Here is an 18,445-nt window from a genome sequence, read left to right on the forward strand (position 1 = left end):
CCTTTATTCCCTGTTTCAGCCAGGATTCAGCCAGGATCGAACACATGCGTTTTGCCGAACATGCGTTTGATCCTGGCTAAATCCTGGCTGAAACAGGGACTAAAGGAGGCTAAAGCGACCATGCGTTTTCGCCCTTAGCCTCTTTTATTCCCTGTTTCAGCCAGGATTCAGCCAGGATCGAATGCATGCGTTTCGCCGAACGTACGTTCGATCCTGGCTGAATCCTGGCTGAAACAGGGACTAAAGGAGGCTAAAGCGACCATCCGTTATCGCCCTTAGCCTCCTTTATTCCCTGTTTCAGCCAGGATTCAGCCAGGATCGAACACATGCGTTTTGCCGAACGTACGTTCGATCCTGGCTAAATCCTGGCTGAAACAGGGACTAAAGGAGGCTAAAGCGACCATGCGTTTTCGCCCTTAGCCTCTTTTATTCCCTGTTTCAGCCAGGATTCAGCCAGGATCGAATGCATGCGTTTCGCCGAACGTACGTTCGATCCTGGCTGAATCCTGGCTGAAACAGGGACTAAAGGAGGCTAAAGCGACCATCCGTTATCGCCCTTAGCCTCCTTTATTCCCTGTTTCAGCCAGGATTCAGCCAGGATCGAACACATGCGTTTCGCCGAACATGCGTTTGATCCTGGCTAAATCCTGGCTGAAACAGGGACTAAAGGAGGCTAAAGCGACCATGCGTTTTCGCCCTTAGCCTCTTTTATTCCCTGTTTCAGCCAGGATTCAGCCAGGATCGAATGCATGCGTTTCGCCGAACGTACGTTCGATCCTGGCTGAATCCTGGCTGAAACAGGGACTAAAGGAGGCTAAAGCGACCATCCGTTATCGCCCTTAGCCTCCTTTATTCCCTGTTTCAGCCAGGATTCAGCCAGGATCGAACACATGCGTTTTGCCGAACGTACGTTCGATCCTGGCTAAATCCTGGCTGAAACAGGGACTAAAGGAGGCTAAAGCGACCATGCGTTTTCGCCCATCCATTACAAGCCATAACAAGAAGTGAAATATTCCCTTTTAATCCTCTAGGGGGCGCTGGCTGTTTGCTTGGAGTTTGAAGGCAGGGTGCACAAGCCATTTTTGCTGAAGGAACCTTTGTGGTTTTGAGAGCCCGTTTCTCTCAGCTTGCCCCCACCCATCCTGCACTGTTGATGTGGAGGCATCAGACCCAACTGTTTGCAGTCACCAGCTTTTATGTACCTCTTTCCTGAACTGAGAATCCCGCTTAAGTGGATAGGAATTGTTAGATAAACATTCATTTAATCTTATTTACTTTATTTGTAGCTCTCCTTTCTCACTGAAACGCAAGGTGGGTTACATGGTTTTAAACAATGCAATCAGATAGCATGAGAGATCTAATAAACAGTGCAACAGGACTAGGGATATGAAAATTAGATACAATGCAAAAAAAAAAAAAACTCAGACACGTATGTCAAACTATGCAGTGAATGGAATTGCAGAATCAGAGCACAATGCAATAAGAGCAGTATAATGCATACAATTTAAAAAAATACAGTAGCATAGACTCATTCTTTTATAAAAATTACCTTCCTGTGCCATTCTGCTATATTATAGACCTGTTCCCTTTGTAAAAGTTATCTCCTGAACAAGTGCTTTTACAGTTTGCAGAGTGTGGGAACTTCCTGACCTTCTACAAGGTGGGGGCCACAACACAGAATACCCCAAATTGAAACAAACAGACTCTGATAACTCTCCTGTTATGAGGGATATTCTCTGAAAGTGTGAAGGCAGCACGTATGCCCCACCTGTGGCACTCAGTAGGTTTTGGAGTCTGGAGTGACAGTATGCTGGGGGCATGTTGACCCCTGCTATTTTTCTTGCAGAAGCCCTCCCTTTGTATCCATTCATGCCTGAGAGTTTATAAATATATATGGCAAGAAGAGGACATGTGAGGAAGGGAAATCTCATTCCTGCCCCTGCTTCCCCCTGCTCTTGCTCCAGATCTGCTCACCCACTCTTTCCTTCCATCTTCTCTGTCTCTGCTTCTTTCCCCCATCCCAGTCTCCCACTTGATATTTCTTCTTCCTCACCCATCTGATTTCTCCTTCCTCCAACCATTCACCCTACCTGCTTGTTCTCCTGTCCTTTCCTCCTCAGCTCTCCTTGTCTACTTAAAGCCCCATGTGGAGTCTTCTCCCCCATCGTTTCCCCACTTTGGCTGCCCTCAAACTAGGGTTGCCAGGTCCCTCTTCGCCACCAGCGGAAGGTTTTTGGGGTGGGGCCTGAGGAGGGCGGGGTTTGGGGAAGGACTTCAATGCCATAGAGTCCAATTGCCAAAGCAGCCATTTTCTCCAGGGGAACTGATCTCTATCAGCTGGAGATCAGTTGTAATAGCAGGAGATCTCCAGCTAGTACCTGGAGGTTGGCAACCCTACCTCAGACCCTTCTTTCTTTTTTGCCCTGGCAACCAAAGTTTTGCTTTTTAGCCCTCCTTTTTGTTTCCCCCATCTTTTCTCCAAACTGGAGTCCCCCCAGCATCCGCAGAAACCTATGCCTTAGCCATGGGTGGCCTCATTGTATGGATTTTTTAATCTGCATGGTTGGGGGGGCCACATACATGGCTATCAGATAACATAGAGGCTGATGATGACACAGTATTTTGTATTTGCTAGAGTGCTGACTAAGGATGACTTGAGCTTAAATCCTGTTCTCCCATGAAGCTCTCAGTGATTCAGGGCTTCCTTCTACATTAAAAAAAATGTAAACATCATTTTGCTTTCATAGATATGGTATTTGGAAAATTAAAGCCCAGTATCAAAAGGACTTCACGACCACCGCTGAAGCAAAATTTCAAGTTAAAGAATATGGTAATGTGGATGCCACACAAAATTGTAATGTTTACAAAAATTTATGATGCCAGTAGGCTAATACGTCTGAACAATTTAAGAAGACAACTGATATTTTCTGAACCAGCAACAACTAAGATTACCTCTCTTTAAAAAAAAAAAAAAAACTTAATCCTGCTTCTGTGCTTTTAAGCAGCAACCTGAGGGTGAAATGACATCATATAGCAAACGTACGCATTTAAACCCCAACGACTCCTTTTTTTATATAGAAAACAAGCTTTGAGAAGGGGCCACTAGCCACAGAAAAGCTATGGCCAGTAGATGAGTTTTTAATCCTTCCATCATCCTCCATTTTCCTTTGCATCTCCTCCCTACAATCAATGTTGGACACGAACATATGAAATTGTGTTTCCAACTATTGGTCCATCGACTATTCGTCTCAGGATCACATGAGTTCTACCACAGAGTCACAGCCTCTCTCCAAGTAGTCTTCCCTTACCAGTGTTTGCAAATATGTGTTTACCCTCCCAGACATGAATCTAGGATCATGTGAGGAGAAGGAAAGCACCCAGGAGTGGAATAATCACTCCATTCCCCTACTGTTCCTCTGTTCCACATTGCTGATCCCAGCTCACCCCCACACACACACACACATCAGGAGCGATCGGGGGGAAGCCTTCCCAGCTCCCACACACACATGCACGCATGCACACGCCTGGCAGCACAAGCAGCCGGGAGCGATCGGGCAGAAGCCTTCCCGGCTTCCTGCCCGCACACATGCGCGTGCCCTGCGGCGGCAATGGTGGCGGCTTCAGCGAGAGAATCTGCGGGCTGCAGCCAATGATGTCGTGGGCCGTAACCGGCCCGCGGCCCGGAGGTTCCCCACCCCGATCTACAGAGTGAAATTCTGAAAGTTTGCAGAACCACCCTTCCTACTCCTCCTCTCTTCAATCAAATGAAATAGATTAGAAACAGACTCCACATTCTTAAAAAGAGTGGGGAGGGAAGGATTGTTGGATATCAGGGAGAAACTGGGTAAAGAGGAATTAAGAGGATTCCTCTTAACAATGCCAGCTTTGGGCTTCCTAGACACCTTCATGTGAAATGAATATCTGACATACAAAAATGGTGGCTGCTGGTGTCTTCCTATCACATCTCTCTTTGTCAGGAACTGTTTAAACTTTTAAACATGTTAGGCTGCTGCTAAAGGCACAGGAGCAGAGCTAGTAAAAAAAAGAGTGGCAAACCCTAACAGTGAATGTTCTGCAGAACTGTAGTGTGTTAAATGAACCTTTTTATGCTTAACATTTCAGCCATGCCAAGCTTTTCTGTCACCATCGAACCTGAAAAGAACTTCATTAGTTCTGAGCAATTTGAAAACTTCAGGGTTGTTGTGAAAGCAAGGTAAGACCAACTACTCAAGTCTACCTTTTGTCTGTTGTGTTCTATTTTGCTTTTCATTCTGACAAATTCCAGTGTGCAGTCCAAGAGTTGGCCCCAGTGTCCTCAGCAGTGATGCAAGGGAAACAGGGGTGTATATGTGTATTAGGTTTCCAACCTCCAGGTAATAGCTGGAGATCTCCTGCTATTACAACTGATCTCCAGCCGATAGAGATCAGTTCCCCTGGAGAAAATGGCTGCTTTGGCAATTGGACTCTATGGCATTGAAGTCTCTCCTCTCCCCAAACCCCGCCCTCCTCAGGTTCCACCCCAAAAACATCCCTCCGGTGGCAAAGAGGGACCTGACAACCCTAATGTGTATGCATCCTAGCCTCTTGGAAGGGCGAAATTGCTTGCCCTGGCTCAGCTCACTGCTGGTACCACTTTATAAATCTAATCAAGATGTACCGATTGGCTCTCCCACAGATTTTTTTTAAAGGACAAAGCAGGCATGTGGGAAGCTTGGATCAGGTCAAATAAGTGTTACTTGGAGAAGTGGGGTTACCCTTTCCCTACATACCATTTCCTCAAATTACCTACATATTTTCCCTTGCAATGTTCAGTGGGGAGGACAAATTTAAATCGGGAAAATCAGGGCATATTGCACTGTAGCCCCATTCCAAATTGATAACCCTACACATAGCTGTGTTTTCATCTTTAAAAATGATGGGAGAATTAGGTCTTTTATGCAGGGACATTTCTCCGTAGTCATCCCCACCAACTGTTTCAGGGCTTCCTTTTGAATATGCATGCCTTTTCCGCCTGTCAGAGGTCGCCTCGCTCTCCCCGCATGTTTTGCCCACATTTTCCAGATTCTGGCTAAAACAGCATCTGGAAAATGCAGGCAAAATGCACAAAGAGAGCAAGGCGACCTCTGACGGTTGGAAAAGGCATGCATATTCAAAAGGAAGCCCTGAAGCAGCCGTGTGTGTGTGTGTGTGTGTGTGTGAATATGGGGAAACATCCCTGCATAAAAGGCCTTAGTCACAGATCTCCTCTTGGCTCATTTGGATGTTCTCAAACTTTGTTCCTGGTTTAAACCTCATTTGCTACTATTCCTAAAAAAGACACCCCTTTCTTGGCTCAGAGGATGCTCCCCCCTTTTTGAAATCAAAGTAGCTCCCATTGTTCTGTGTTGTCATTTGTTGCAGGAGTGACAATAACCGAGCTAAATTATGTGATGTGTTCTTTTTTCTTATTTTCAAGATATTTTTACAACAAGAGGGTGGCCAAAGCAAATGTTTATATCCGTTTTGGGATAATTCAAGGAACTGAGAAGACCATGATGCCGAAAGCAGTGAGGTTCAGAGAGGTATGTTTGATTAATAATAGTAACAAAAATAATCAGGTCAGGCCAGCTCCAATTCCCACTGAAACCGCTGAGGTTTAGATCAGGTTCCAGGTTTACCCTGAAAGTCGTGTGGTGTCAGCATTTCCATTTTAAACCACTATTATCAGGGGGCATGAGAAGAAGAAAAAGCACTTTGGGCTGAAATTTAGCAGACGGTACCTCATCCAGGGAGCAGTTTCAGTTTGGCTTGCGCAGCCAGACCACATCAGTAGATGCCTTGTGACAATTTTCCATGACCATTCAGAAGCCATTCTTTAGCAGGGCTGTGTTTCCATTTTAACACATTGCAAACAGTAGTTTGGAAAAAGCGAGGGTCCTCGTTGAAAGTCAGTTACAACCCCAGACTCCTTAAAATGGATGTGCAGTTTTCTATGTCTGGATATTTAGGGATAGGACAAGGTATGCTCAAGACCAAAGTGCGTTTAACGTTTTAAAGTTAGGCCTGGAGAGTTCCCGAGTTCAACTGGCAAATACAATTGCAGCCTTGTCAATATCAAGTGATGCACGGGAGTTTAAGGACCTCTGCCAGAAGTGACGCTCTCGCTGTTCTTTGAACGATGAATAGCAACCTTGGGTGGGGTGGAGAACTGTATTGGATTTTGTTACGGTTTGGGAGGTTAGTTAACCTATTCGCTCCATGCTTTTTTCCTGATTTCAACCAGGAGCCGTTAACTTGTCTTGTTGTGGCACATTCGCCCATGCTGAATAATGCACTTTCAATCCACTTTCAATGCATTTTAGCGGTCATTTGCAAGTGGATTTTGCCGTTCCACACAGTAAAATCCTTTCCTTTTATTTCAAGCTCATCTGACCAAAGCTCTTGAGCGCAACATACATAAGCACAGTAAAATCCAGCTGCAAAGTGCATTGAAAGTGTATTGAAAGTGCATTATTCAGCATGTGTGAAAGCGTCCTTGCAGGGGGAAACAGCTGCAATTAACAGTTAAGAGTAACAATGAACAGACCTCCCAAGGTCACGGCTAGGGGGAACCTCTGTTGCCAGGTTTCCTGCAATGAACATCGAAGTGGGGCTCCGGGGTTTTCCCAGTTACAGCTTCTCTTTTATTTATTTAATTAATTTAGTAGCTGACCTTTCTCCTGACAATTCAGGACCCAAGGCATATATTTTATATTGCACGAAAACTTGCTCGTTCCGGTATCCGTGGTTCATTGACAACAAATAGCATTGCAAGCATATTTTGTTAGCTGGCCTTCAGTACTTTTGTAGCACAATAGTATTTAAACCAGTAAGGGATACATAGTCTGCAGATGCTCAGAAACAAACCTGTTTGTTATTCATGATTTCCAAGGGCTGTGTCCTAGCACAATAAGCCACTGTGGTGTAATGGTTAAAGTGCTTAGGATTAGGGAGATCTGGGTTGTAGTCCCTACTTGGCTGCAAAGCTCTCTTGGTGACCTTGGTCCAGTCATATTCTCTCATCCTAACCTCCCTCACAGGGTTGTTGTGGGGAATTAAACAAAAGAGGAGAGAAGAGTCTCTGCTTGGCATGTAGAAGGTCCCAGCTTGGTGTAGTGGTTAAGAAAAGTGGTTTGGACCAGTGGGCTCTGATCTGGAGAAGCGGGCATGATTCCCTGCTCCTCCACATGAGCGGCGGAGGCTAATCTGGTGAACTGGATTTGTTTCCCCCACTCCTACACAAGAAGCCAGCTGGGTGACCTTGGGCTAGTCACACTTTCTCAGTCCCACCTACCTCACAGGGTGTCTGTTGTGGGGAGGGGAAAGGAAGGTGATTGTAAGCCGGTTTGATTCTTCCTTAAGTGGTAGAGAAAGTTGGCATATAAAAACCAACTCTTCTTCTTCCTCCTCCTCTTCTTCTTCCTCCTCCTCCTCCCCCTCCCTGGCATCTCCAGTTAAAGGGACTAGGCAAGTAGGTGATGTGAAAGACCTCTACCTGAGACCCTGGAGAGCCACTGCAGGTCTGAGTAGACAATACTGACTTTGATGGACCAAGGGTCTGGTTCAGTATAAGGCAGCATCATGTGTTCACGTGACCTGAGTTCCTTCTATGAAGGGTGGGGTGGGAATGTAGATAGGCAGACATTGAAAAGTTCTGGGACTGAACCCTAATTCAAATTAAGTCATGACTGTAAAATGCCTACAATTTTTTATGGGGAGGATTAAGCCCTAATGTGTGCTTTAGATCAATTTCTCCGCCTGAGCCAGGATTCTGGAAGACCTGGATCATCGCTGCCTTCAGTCCTACCGGTCCAGTATAGGACATGGGCTGCAGTAGCTTATGATTTTCTGAAGTCTAGGCAAGAATTGGGTAATGGATCCACCATAAGCATTTTACTCTCTTCTTTCCCTTTCACTTTCTCGGTGCTCGTCAAACGGCTAACCTTGACGTACACCCTGCAAACAAATTGAACTTATTGATATAAATGGCTCTGCTCTAAAATGAGCAGGTTTCAGTGTTGTAATGTAACATCCCAGTCATCATCATCATTCCTTTATTGGCATACAAACATAATTCAAAAGGTTACAAAAGGAATAGAAATAGGGTTGCCAACTGCCAGGTAGTAGCAGGAGATGTCCTGCTAATTCAACTGATCTCCAGCCGATAGAGATCAGATCATCTGGAGAAAAATGGCCACTTTGGCAATTGAACTCTATGGCACTGAAGTCCCTCCCCTCCCCAAACCCCGCCCTCCTCAGACTCCACCCCAAAAATCTCCCAGTGGTGGCAAAGAGGTACCTGGCAACCCTAAATGGAAATGTTGAAAGGTGCCCTTTATAATATGGTTAAAAGGCGATTACATTGAGAAATACAGTTTGTTGATACTCCCATCTAATTAGCTGTTTGGCAGGCTTTTAAAACAAACTTTGAAAACTGTGCCATCGTCTCCAATATTTGGGCTGAACGATTGTTCAATAAATAGAGAACATTAAAAGAATCGGAGACATTCAGTCTATTGACCAACAGGGGGCTTAGTAGTTCATTACGAGATTCCGTGTAGAAACAGAAATAAAATAAAACGTGAGCAACTGTTTCTATACAATCATTTTCACAAGGGCAGAGCCCTTCAGACAGAGGAATTTTCTGAAATCTGCCTTTGAGTACTGCAGTTGGCAAAACATTAAATCTGGCCAGAGAGATAGCTCTGCGTTGAGATGGATCACACAGGATGTACACCCAGCAAACAAATTGTACTTATTGATACAAATGGCTCTGCTCTAAAGTGAGCAGGTTTCAGTGTTGCTAAAGTCAGTGTAGTTAAATTGTGGAACTTCCTGCCCCAGGATGGGGTGATGGCTACCAACTTGGAAGGCTTTAAGAGGGGAGTGGACATGTTCATGGAGGAGAGGGGTATCCATGGCTACTAGTTAAAATGGATACTAGTCGTGATGCATACCTATTCTCCCCAGGATCAGAGGAGCATGCCGAATATATTAGGTGCTGTGAAACACAGGCAGGATGGTGCTGTTGCAGTTGTCTTTTTGGGGGGCTTCCTAGAGGCATCTAGAGGCCACTGTGTGAACAGCCTACTGGACTTGATGGACCTTGGTCTGATCCAGCATGGCTTTTCTTATGTTCTTATGTTGTAACATAACATCCCAGTCCACAATCGATGTAAACAGTTGTTGCTTGTTGGATTCAAACAGCTTTTATCCCGTTGACTTCCAGCCAGTCCCTCCTTTGAGTTATGGGGGCAGGACTCTTTGAAGCTCTCCCAGCTCTTGCAGTTTCTGGGAACTCAGCATGAAATATTTGCTATTACTTGGTCAGAGGCCAATAGATTTTCCAGGCAAGAAAATGTTGGTGCCTTTAGAATTTTTCATTCTTCTTCACAACTAGAAAGTAGAAGGGCAACCGCGCAGTTGCCAGGATCTGTAATTTGGTCAGCATCTGCCAACTATTTTCAAAACTCAAAAAGCGTTGCTCTCAAAAACTAGGTCAACGAACGAAAGTTGTTGGGTTTGCTTTTCTTTCCCCCTCCCTCTTCTTTTTTTAGCATCCTGCTGTTCATTAATGAGTCAATTGAGCAAAGAACATTTCCACCAGTACTGGAGATGTGGGTAATTGTAACAGTACGACAGGCTTGCACTGATAACGTGACGGTGTAGCCCATGGGCAAGGCAAGCAGGTTGAGGCTATGCTGTCGTGATGCTTTAATTTTTTGTTAATTGCATAAATTATAGATAAACAGAGCAATGCTGATTTTTCTTTGTACGCGTGTGACAGCTCTTCAAAGTTAAGAATGGGATGATTGCACATTTCAGACCAGTATGGTGCCATCACACATCCCATCGGCATCCTTTTCAATGCAACGTCTTTGTGAAATTCTGCTTTGCTGAGCTTAGTGATGGTTAATTAATTGGGGAGGGGCTGTGGCTCAGTTTGCTTGGCATGCAGAAGGTCCCAGGTTCAATCCCTGACATCTCCAGTTAAAGGGATTAGGCAAGTAGGTGATGTGAAAGACCTCTGCCTGAGACCCTGGAGAGCCGCTGCGGGTCTGAGTAGACAATACTGAGTTTGATGGACCAGTATAAGGCAGCTTCATGTGTTCATGTGACTGATGGTTCAATATAAAGTGTCACTGAGCCTCTATCAAAGCCAGAATGGCATCCAGGGACGGACTGGCCATTTAAGAAGAACAGTTGGTTTTTATATTCCTTTACCACTTAAGGAAGAATCAAACTAGCTCACCTTCCCTTTCCCTCCCCACAACAGACACCCTGTGAGGTAGGTGGGGCGGAGAGAGCTGTGACTAGCCCAAGGTCACCCAGATGGCTTCACGTGTAGGAGTGGAGAAACAAATCCTGTTCACCAGATTAGCCTCCGCCGCTCATGTGGAGGAGTGGGGAATCAAACCCGCTTCTCCAGATCAGAGTCCACCGCTCCAAACCACCACTTGTAACCACTACACCATGCTAGCACCACCTTTATTAGTCATTTAACTTACAGGGACAGTTCTTACTGGGCCACTTGCCCTGGAGGGCAGCTAGGAACATGCAGAACCAAACCCCAGTAGCTTCCAGTGCTGCAGGGGCTGCTGAGCCTGGCTTGTCCCCCCCCCCCCCCCGTAGTATTCTGGGTTAGTTCACTACACTCGTCAAAGCCCCGTTGTGAAGTTTCTCTAACATGCAAATGGTTGCACTCTGTCCTAAACTGTTCATCTCAACTGCTCATTGGGTTGGTCTCTAAAATAAAATTATAGTATTTGAATGCACGTGTTGGGGGGGGGGGGTTGTCAAGGAAAATGCGACTTTGTGCATTGCCTGAGGCATGTTTAATTGAGCTCTACAATATTCTTTTCTAAGGGCATCTCCCATTCAGGTATGTGAATAAAATCCAGAGTATGCTACCAGCCCCAACCAATTCCACACATACGCTTTCCAGTTCTAAATTCCCATCAGTATCCTTTATTGCTATAGCCACAGGCTATTTCAAGATGAATTGAAAGCATTGTTTAAAATTCAAGAGGTTCAAACAGGTTAAACTCATTAATAAACACAAAAATCATATACATTTCTCCATATTAATCAGAAGCATCACCACTTACATTAAAATAAAAACAGCATTTTTAGATCTCTGTTTAGGCAAAACTTTCCCTCTTGGGGAGACACGTGGTTGACAGTGCAATAAGTAATTGATGAAATCTTCAATACAGCCACTTTAGTCATATGTACAGCCTAATGGTGATAAGGATACATAGGCATCATCTGCTGAAACCTCAGTTCTGTGAATGCTTTCCTCAGATCTGGAACGCCCTGCCCCAGGATGTGGTGATGGCTGCCAACTTGGAGGGGAGTGGATATGTTCATGGAGGATAGGGCTATCCATGGCTGCTAGTGGATACTAAAATTACAAATATATAAATTTTAATAAGGTGCACTTATAGATTAAAAGCATTTGACCTAATAAACTGCTTGATGTATCCATATCCTTAAGAGCCCGGCATACAACAGGTGAGACAGTGAAGCCAGGTTTTAACATATAAGAAGTAAAGAAATTTACAGGGAGCTTCACTGTACTAGAAGGGCTTTTAGATATTTCTTACTGCCCATTATGATATGATTATATTATTAGGATGTGTGATAAGTTATAATTTTATACTGACCACTGAGGAAGGCCTTTCCAGGCTGAAACACGTCTGGTCCTTTTTGGATCTCATATTGGTCAATGAAAGATTGTACATCACAGTTGTTCATGTTTGTATATATTGAATGTGTCCGTTTTTGTCTGTACTAGGAGTTCTATGCTTTTAATCTATATGTGCCCCTTATTAAAAGTTATATATTTGTAATTTTAGCATTTTTCAGCTCAACCTCTTTGTTTTGTAATCAGCATTTTGTTCGAGTTCCATCAGGTCCCCCCTCACTTTTTGGGTGTTTTTACTAGTGGATACTAGTCATGATGCATACCTATTCTATTCAGTATCAGAGGAGCATGCCTATTATGTTAGGCAGAATAATGCTGCTGCAGTCGTCTTGTTTTTGGGATTCCTAGAGGCACCTGGTTGGCCACTATGTGAACAGGCTACTGGACTTGGTGGGCCTTTGGTCTGATCCAGCATGGCTTTTCTTCACCATCATCAGCACCTTTATTAGGCATTTAATGCACCAGAATTATCAAACAGGGTTACAGAAACCAAACAGTTGATAAAATATTAAAATAACATTAGCAATGGCAGTATCTAGGGGCTCATACAAGCTGTTCACATATCCTTGATGCAACTAATAAGTATCTGGCTACCTGTTGAGTAATAAAAGAATTTCTATCCGATAAAAGAAACGCCACCAACTGCTGGTCTGAAAAGCTTTGAGCGCTAGACAGCAGAGGTCTAATAAAAACATTCCTTGGTCTCATAAAACTTAACATGTGGATTAAGTGCAATAACACATGGATTAAGTGTTCAGGGAATTCTCTTATATCAACCATATAGAATGGCTGATGGAAGCCTATTAAGCCTAGCAAGCATAAATGTTCTGTGTACATCAGGTGGTTCCAAATGGAGTAAGTAAGCAACTCTGTGTGTGTGTGTGTGTCGCAGCCGACTTATGGAGTCAAGTCGCAGCCGACTTATGGCGACCCCTTTTGGGGTTTTCATGGCAAGAGACTAACAGAGGTGGTTTGCCAGTGCCTTTCTCTGCACAGCAACCCTGGACTTCCTTGGTGGTCTCCCATCCAAATACTAACCAGGGCTGACCCTGCTTAGCTTCTGAGATCTGACAAGATCAGGCTAGCCTGGACCATCCAGGTCAGGGCAAATAAGCAACTACAGTGCCATAATCCAGGACAATCCCATGAAACATAGGAGAACAATATCTGTTCTCCAGAGAAAATAAAGTTTGCCTTTTGATATCTAAGAAATGTTGACATAGGATCAAAAGAGATGCCACTGGATGCGATTTTCTTGATTAACTTTGGCCACTTGCTTTTCTTATGTTCTAACAGCGCATTACTGAGAGGAATGCCTGCGCCGGGTTTAGGAGGCAACCCAGCGGCGTTGCCTCCGAAGGAGGTTTCGGCACCGCCAAAACCTCTACCCTGCACAAAAAACCCATGCAACCCTCATAGCAAAAAGCTGGCGTATCTCCAACAAAAAAGGGGGGCGTTCCTGAGCCGAAACAGCTCAGGAGATCGATTAATGTCGGCCCCGCCCCCCTGCGCTGGAAGGCCCGGGAACACCTCCCGGTGGCTGGTGAGAGGCTGTGGTGGCAGCTGGGCTCAGCACTGCTGCGGCAACAGCTGGGGACCGGTGGCCAGGCCTGCATGCTGGTGCTGGGGCCACTCACACCTGCGTGCGCCTTCCGGGCACCGGCGTTGTGGGCTCCTGCGCCAGTGGAGGCCTTCGTTGGCCTCCTAAGGGCTTTGGGCGCGCCCTCCAGCACTCCTCAGGAATGGGCTGTTATGTTCTTACATGTGCACGTCAGCTTCTCTGAATATTTACACTGAAAAGATTAAAAAATGTTCTATGTGAGTAAAGGCTGTTGTATTGCTATAAAACATAAACTGTGCCTGATCATATCTGATATTATAATGCAGAATAATAATGCCGAATACTGTATTTGTCTTTATGTTATTTCTCAGATGGACGATGGAGTTACAGATTTTAATTTTAACAGTCAAGCTGCTGTTGGAGAAATAGGATTTCACAGTCTTGATGAGCTTGATGGCTCGAGCCTTTATATTGCTGTTTCAGTGCTGGAATCTACAGGTAATTCTGACACTTTTGGCTTCATTTAAAAGTACTAACTGCATTCCCAGTGATGTATTCCTGGGTGCTCCTTTCTGGGTCTTAGCCAGACCAAACCCTAAAAGCACAGTAGAAATAAATAGTGCCAAGCCATCAACTGGGCAGATGGTTGATGCTTGGGCTGGGCCTCAGAGCAGCTTAGAGCTTCTGGGATCCCGGAGGCAGACACCTGCGTACCATCAATCTCTCCCTCTCCTCCTTGAGGTCTCAGTCCAAAGAACATCTTGGAACTGGGGCATGGCGCCCGTTTAGGAAAGCTCTTCTCCGAGGTAACGTTTTCTTCTTTCAGGTGGTCACAGCGTCGAAAGTGAATTGGCAGGTGTCAAGTATGTCTTGTCCCCTTACAAACTGAATTTGGTTGCTACGCCTCTCTTCGTGAAGCCTGGGCTCCCATTCTACATTAAGGTCGGTCGACACCAACAAAACAAATGCAGACTAGATGATACAGTTTTATCACAATAATGTTTCATTCATCCTATTCGCTTGTGCTATATTCTTAGTTGCACTGGCCGTTATTATATGATGAGCCTGGCTGTTTAGCTTGGAAAGAAGGTGGTTAAGGGGAGACATGATAGAGGTCTATAAAATTATGCATGGTTTGGAGAGAGCGGACAGGGAGAAGCTTTTCTCCCTCTCTCATAATGCTAGAATGTGGGGTCATCTGCTGAAGCTGGAGGATGAGAGTTTTGGTGGAACAGAAATCCCCCCTCAATTTAGATTTTACAAATATTTATCTTTTTTTAAAATTAACCAGTTCATTGTCAGTGTTTCCCATGGCTGCTTCTGCTTTGGCACTATTTCTGTCTCCACCCCCCACCTGCTGCTGCATCTACCTCCTTTTTGGTTCGGTTGAGCCTACTCAGGAATTGTACATCATGAATGGATGACATACCAGTGCTAGGTAGCCAAACAGATTTAGTACATAGTGACATCAACAAGGGAGCATGAAAGAGCCTATTCACACTGAATTCCAATGAAAAAGGCATTTTTAACACTGTTCAAAGTCTTAGCAAAAAACTTGAAACATCTGTGGTTAGCCAAACACACACACACATACCTAGCAAATTAGTATAAACAGAACAGTAAACTCCTTGAGAATATTCCCAGCTCAGTCATGTCTGTGAAGATAGCTATCTTGGAAAGAAGGCGGCTGAGGGGAGACATGATAGAGGTCTATAAAATTATCCATGGTTTGGAGAGAGTGGACAGGGAGACGTTTTTCTCCCTCTCCCATAATACTAGAACACGGGGTCATCTGCTGAAGCTGGAGGGTGACAGATTCAAAACAGATAAAAGGAAGTATTTTTTCACACAACGCATAGTTAAATTGGGGAACTCCCTGCCCCAGGATGTGATGGTGGCTGCCAACTTGGAAGGCTTTAAGAGGGGACTGGACATTTTCATGGAGGAAAGGGGTATTCATGGCTACTAGTTAAAATGGCCACTAGTCATGATGCATACCTATTCTCTCCAGCCTCAGAGGAGCATGCCTGTTATCTTAGGTGCTGTGGAACACAGGCAGGACAATACTACTGCAGTCGTCTTGTTTGTGGGCTTCCTAGAGGCACCTGGTTGGCCTCTGTTTGAACAGACTGCTGGACTTGATGGGCCTTGGTCTGTTCTTATGAGCATGCCTATGATATTAGGTGCTGTTGAACCCAGGCAGGATAACGCTGCTGCAGTCATCGTGTTTGTGGGCTTCCTAGAGGCCCCTGGTTGGCCACTGTGGGAAAAGACTGCTGGACTTGATGGGCCTTGGTCTGATCCAGCAGGGCTTTTCTTATGTTCTTATCTTCCTGTGATCCCTAATAATAAACAAACTCAAAAACTGTGTGCTACTATAGCAGGATGTGTGCTACTATATCAGGATAATGGATGTAGAATTATAATGGAATGGATTTTGGATGAATAGGTACAGGTGAAGGATACATCTGACGAACCAGTGAGAAACATGCCTGTGATTTTTACTGCAAGCGCCGTCAATGAGCGAATGGAAGAGACGACATTATTTCAAGAGGGCTCAGAATCTGGGAGAGGTCAAACGAGCCAAACCGACGGAACAGCTCTGTTTGTGGTTAATGTTCCTCCTGGTAGCACAGTACTTGAGTTTCAAGTGAGTGAAACACTTTTAAAGTTTTCGTTTGTGTTCACTGTGTACTTTGGGATTGTATACTTTGGCCAACGTGCCATGTGGTTGGGAAATATTTTTTACGTTTTTACACTAGTAAAATTAAAAGATGGATTTAAACAACTCCCCCCCCCAAAAAAAAATCACGATTAAAAGTATGCTGCCTGTGCAAAGAAGAAGTAGCAGAAGCTATTAAAACATATTTTAAAAACTTCACAGTGGATGGGCAGGGGGGAAATGGCAGAGCATTTGCTTGGCTTGCAGAAGGTCCTAGGTTTAATCCCCGGAATCTCCAGTTAAAGGGACTAGGCAAGTAGACTGAGTAGACAATACTGACTTTGATGGACCAAGGATCTGATTCAGTATAAGGCAGCTTCATGTGTGCATTCTGTCAGCACTGCAAGCATCCATTGGTGGGACTAGTTCTCAGTAGCCGACCATCAGACACGGAACAGGAATGCTAAATATTTTCGATTCTAATAATTTTAGATATGGTGGGCAGCTTCTGATATTTAAAATGCAAAGTTGCTAAGATGGAGCATTAATCATTGGTATCTAGATATTACACATACTTCTAGGACTGTAGAGTTCTCCCTGAAAGTCCAACACAAGAGTTGGAATAGTCTTTTTACTGGTATCTGATAGACGCTCTACTCTGTATGAACTCAATGAAAGAGCTGAGTCTGGCAAGAACACAGAGTCAGGCTTTTTCAGCGGTGGCCCCCAGAATGTAAAATACTTTCCTCAGGATGTTCACCTACCCCCTTTAATAGTTTGGAAATTAGTTACGACTGTTTCATTCTGGAAGGTTTGGGGTAATTTTGCCAGCTTTCTTTTGACCTGTTGTTTTTCTCTTTAATGTCCCCCCCTTATTGGTGTTATTTTTGCTGAGGAATTGTACTTGTTGCTTTTGTATTCTTGTTTTCTGCTGTTTTTATCTATTGCTCTATATTGGCTGCATTTATGTTTTAATGCAGGTTTCTTGTTTTTATTTGTGGTACTGACTGCTTTGATCCAGTTTCTATTGTCTATTTAATTTTTTAAATCTATTTCACTTTTTATGTTGTGTACTGCTTGCAAAAAAGCATTTTTCTGAAATATCCGAATTTCCTGAAATATCTGTTCAATGTTACACCCAAATCCAAGCAAGATGAGTTCTGAGTCATGCCTTGTTTTATTTGAGTCACATCTCTATCTCCGCTTCTTGGATGATGGTTTTGCCAGTGTACTTCCTCTCCCTCTTGGTGTCCTGTCCATTTTAATTGACCCTAGTTGTTATTATTAAATTGTGTCATGTGCTATCATTTTTTCCAGTTAAAAACAGCAGATGCCAAATTACTAGAAGATAACCAAGCTCGTAAGAGCTTTGTGGCAAAATCGTACGTTTCTCCCAGTGGAAGCTACCTATATATTGACTGGGCTTCAAACCACAGAGTGCTACGTGTAGGGGATAGCATCAACATCAATGTGCACCCGCTCAGCCACTATATCGACAAAATACATCATTACAGCTATTTGGTATGTCAGGGAAACCTTTCCTCCTACTACATTGCATTGTATTGTATACCTGTCTGCCTGTCCCCAGGTAATACCAGAGGCCTTGTCAAGGTGGTAAGCGCTCCTTCCCAGGAGGTTTTTAAGCAGAGGCTAGATGGCCATCTGTCAGCAAGGCTGATTCTATGACCTTAGGCAGTTCATGAGAAAGAGGGCATCTTGGCCATCTTCTGGGCATGGAGTAGGGGTCACTGTGTGTGTGTGGGGGGAGGTAGTTTTGAATTCCCTGCATTGCACAGGGGGTTGGACTAGATGACCCTGGTGGTCCCTTCCAACTCTATGATTCTATGATCTGTCCAGCAGGCACTCTTGAAAGTTCCCACACTTTGTCAGGTCTATACCACACCTGCCAGGTTGCATGCCTCCTCGGTAGCTGCCTCAACTCTTTGGAAATGCCTGAGGAAGCGCTTACGAAATCTTCCTGTTTAGAAAGTCTTGTAAATAATCACTGCAAGTACCTGGGCGATTGGATTTTGGGCTTTGATGATGTTGGATCTGCTTAAGTTTGGTTGTGCCTGTTTTAATATTACTTGTTTTATTATAAAGATACCCTGCTTTTGGGCAAGAGCCACTAAGGTGGTTTACCATAAAAGCAAACAAGAATATATCAAAGACAATAAAGCAAATAACTATTGGAAAAGAAATTTAAAAACAGAGGGTAGAGCCAGGATCCAATAAACAAAGGAAAACCAAAACAGAGTGAGTAAAATCAGCCCGGAATGAATACTTGTTGAAACGGGGTGATTTTAAAACAAGCTTCCTGGTTGTAAGAAGGAAAGAGAGATTCTGTGCCTCCCGGGCAAATTAATTCCAAAGGCATGCTGCCTCTGCCAGGAAGGCCCTGCTGTGTGCACCTGGCCCTGAACCTCTGAAAGTAGAAATGTGGGCCTCTTCAGCTAACCTAAACACACAGGTTGATTCTTATTGGAGAAGATTGCCC

The 18,445-nt window shown here is 44.4% G+C and overlaps 1 protein-coding gene across 1 annotated transcript in view; it reads left to right on the plus strand.

Annotated features, from left to right (window-relative positions):
* Window positions 1-18,445, plus strand: part of C5 (complement C5) — a 78,037-nt gene that overhangs the window by 16,193 nt on the left and 43,399 nt on the right. Inside the window, exons 6-12 of the mRNA XM_056860498.1 lie at window positions 2,748-2,830; window positions 4,123-4,213; window positions 5,456-5,561; window positions 13,658-13,784; window positions 14,113-14,228; window positions 15,736-15,936; window positions 17,266-17,469. Coding sequence (XP_056716476.1) covers window positions 2,748-2,830; window positions 4,123-4,213; window positions 5,456-5,561; window positions 13,658-13,784; window positions 14,113-14,228; window positions 15,736-15,936; window positions 17,266-17,469 — 928 coding nt within the window. The remainder of the gene's footprint in view (window positions 1-2,747; window positions 2,831-4,122; window positions 4,214-5,455; window positions 5,562-13,657; window positions 13,785-14,112; window positions 14,229-15,735; window positions 15,937-17,265; window positions 17,470-18,445) is intronic.

This window comes from Euleptes europaea, chromosome 14 (assembly GCF_029931775.1).
Source record: "Euleptes europaea isolate rEulEur1 chromosome 14, rEulEur1.hap1, whole genome shotgun sequence".
NCBI lineage: Eukaryota > Metazoa > Chordata > Lepidosauria > Squamata > Sphaerodactylidae > Euleptes > Euleptes europaea.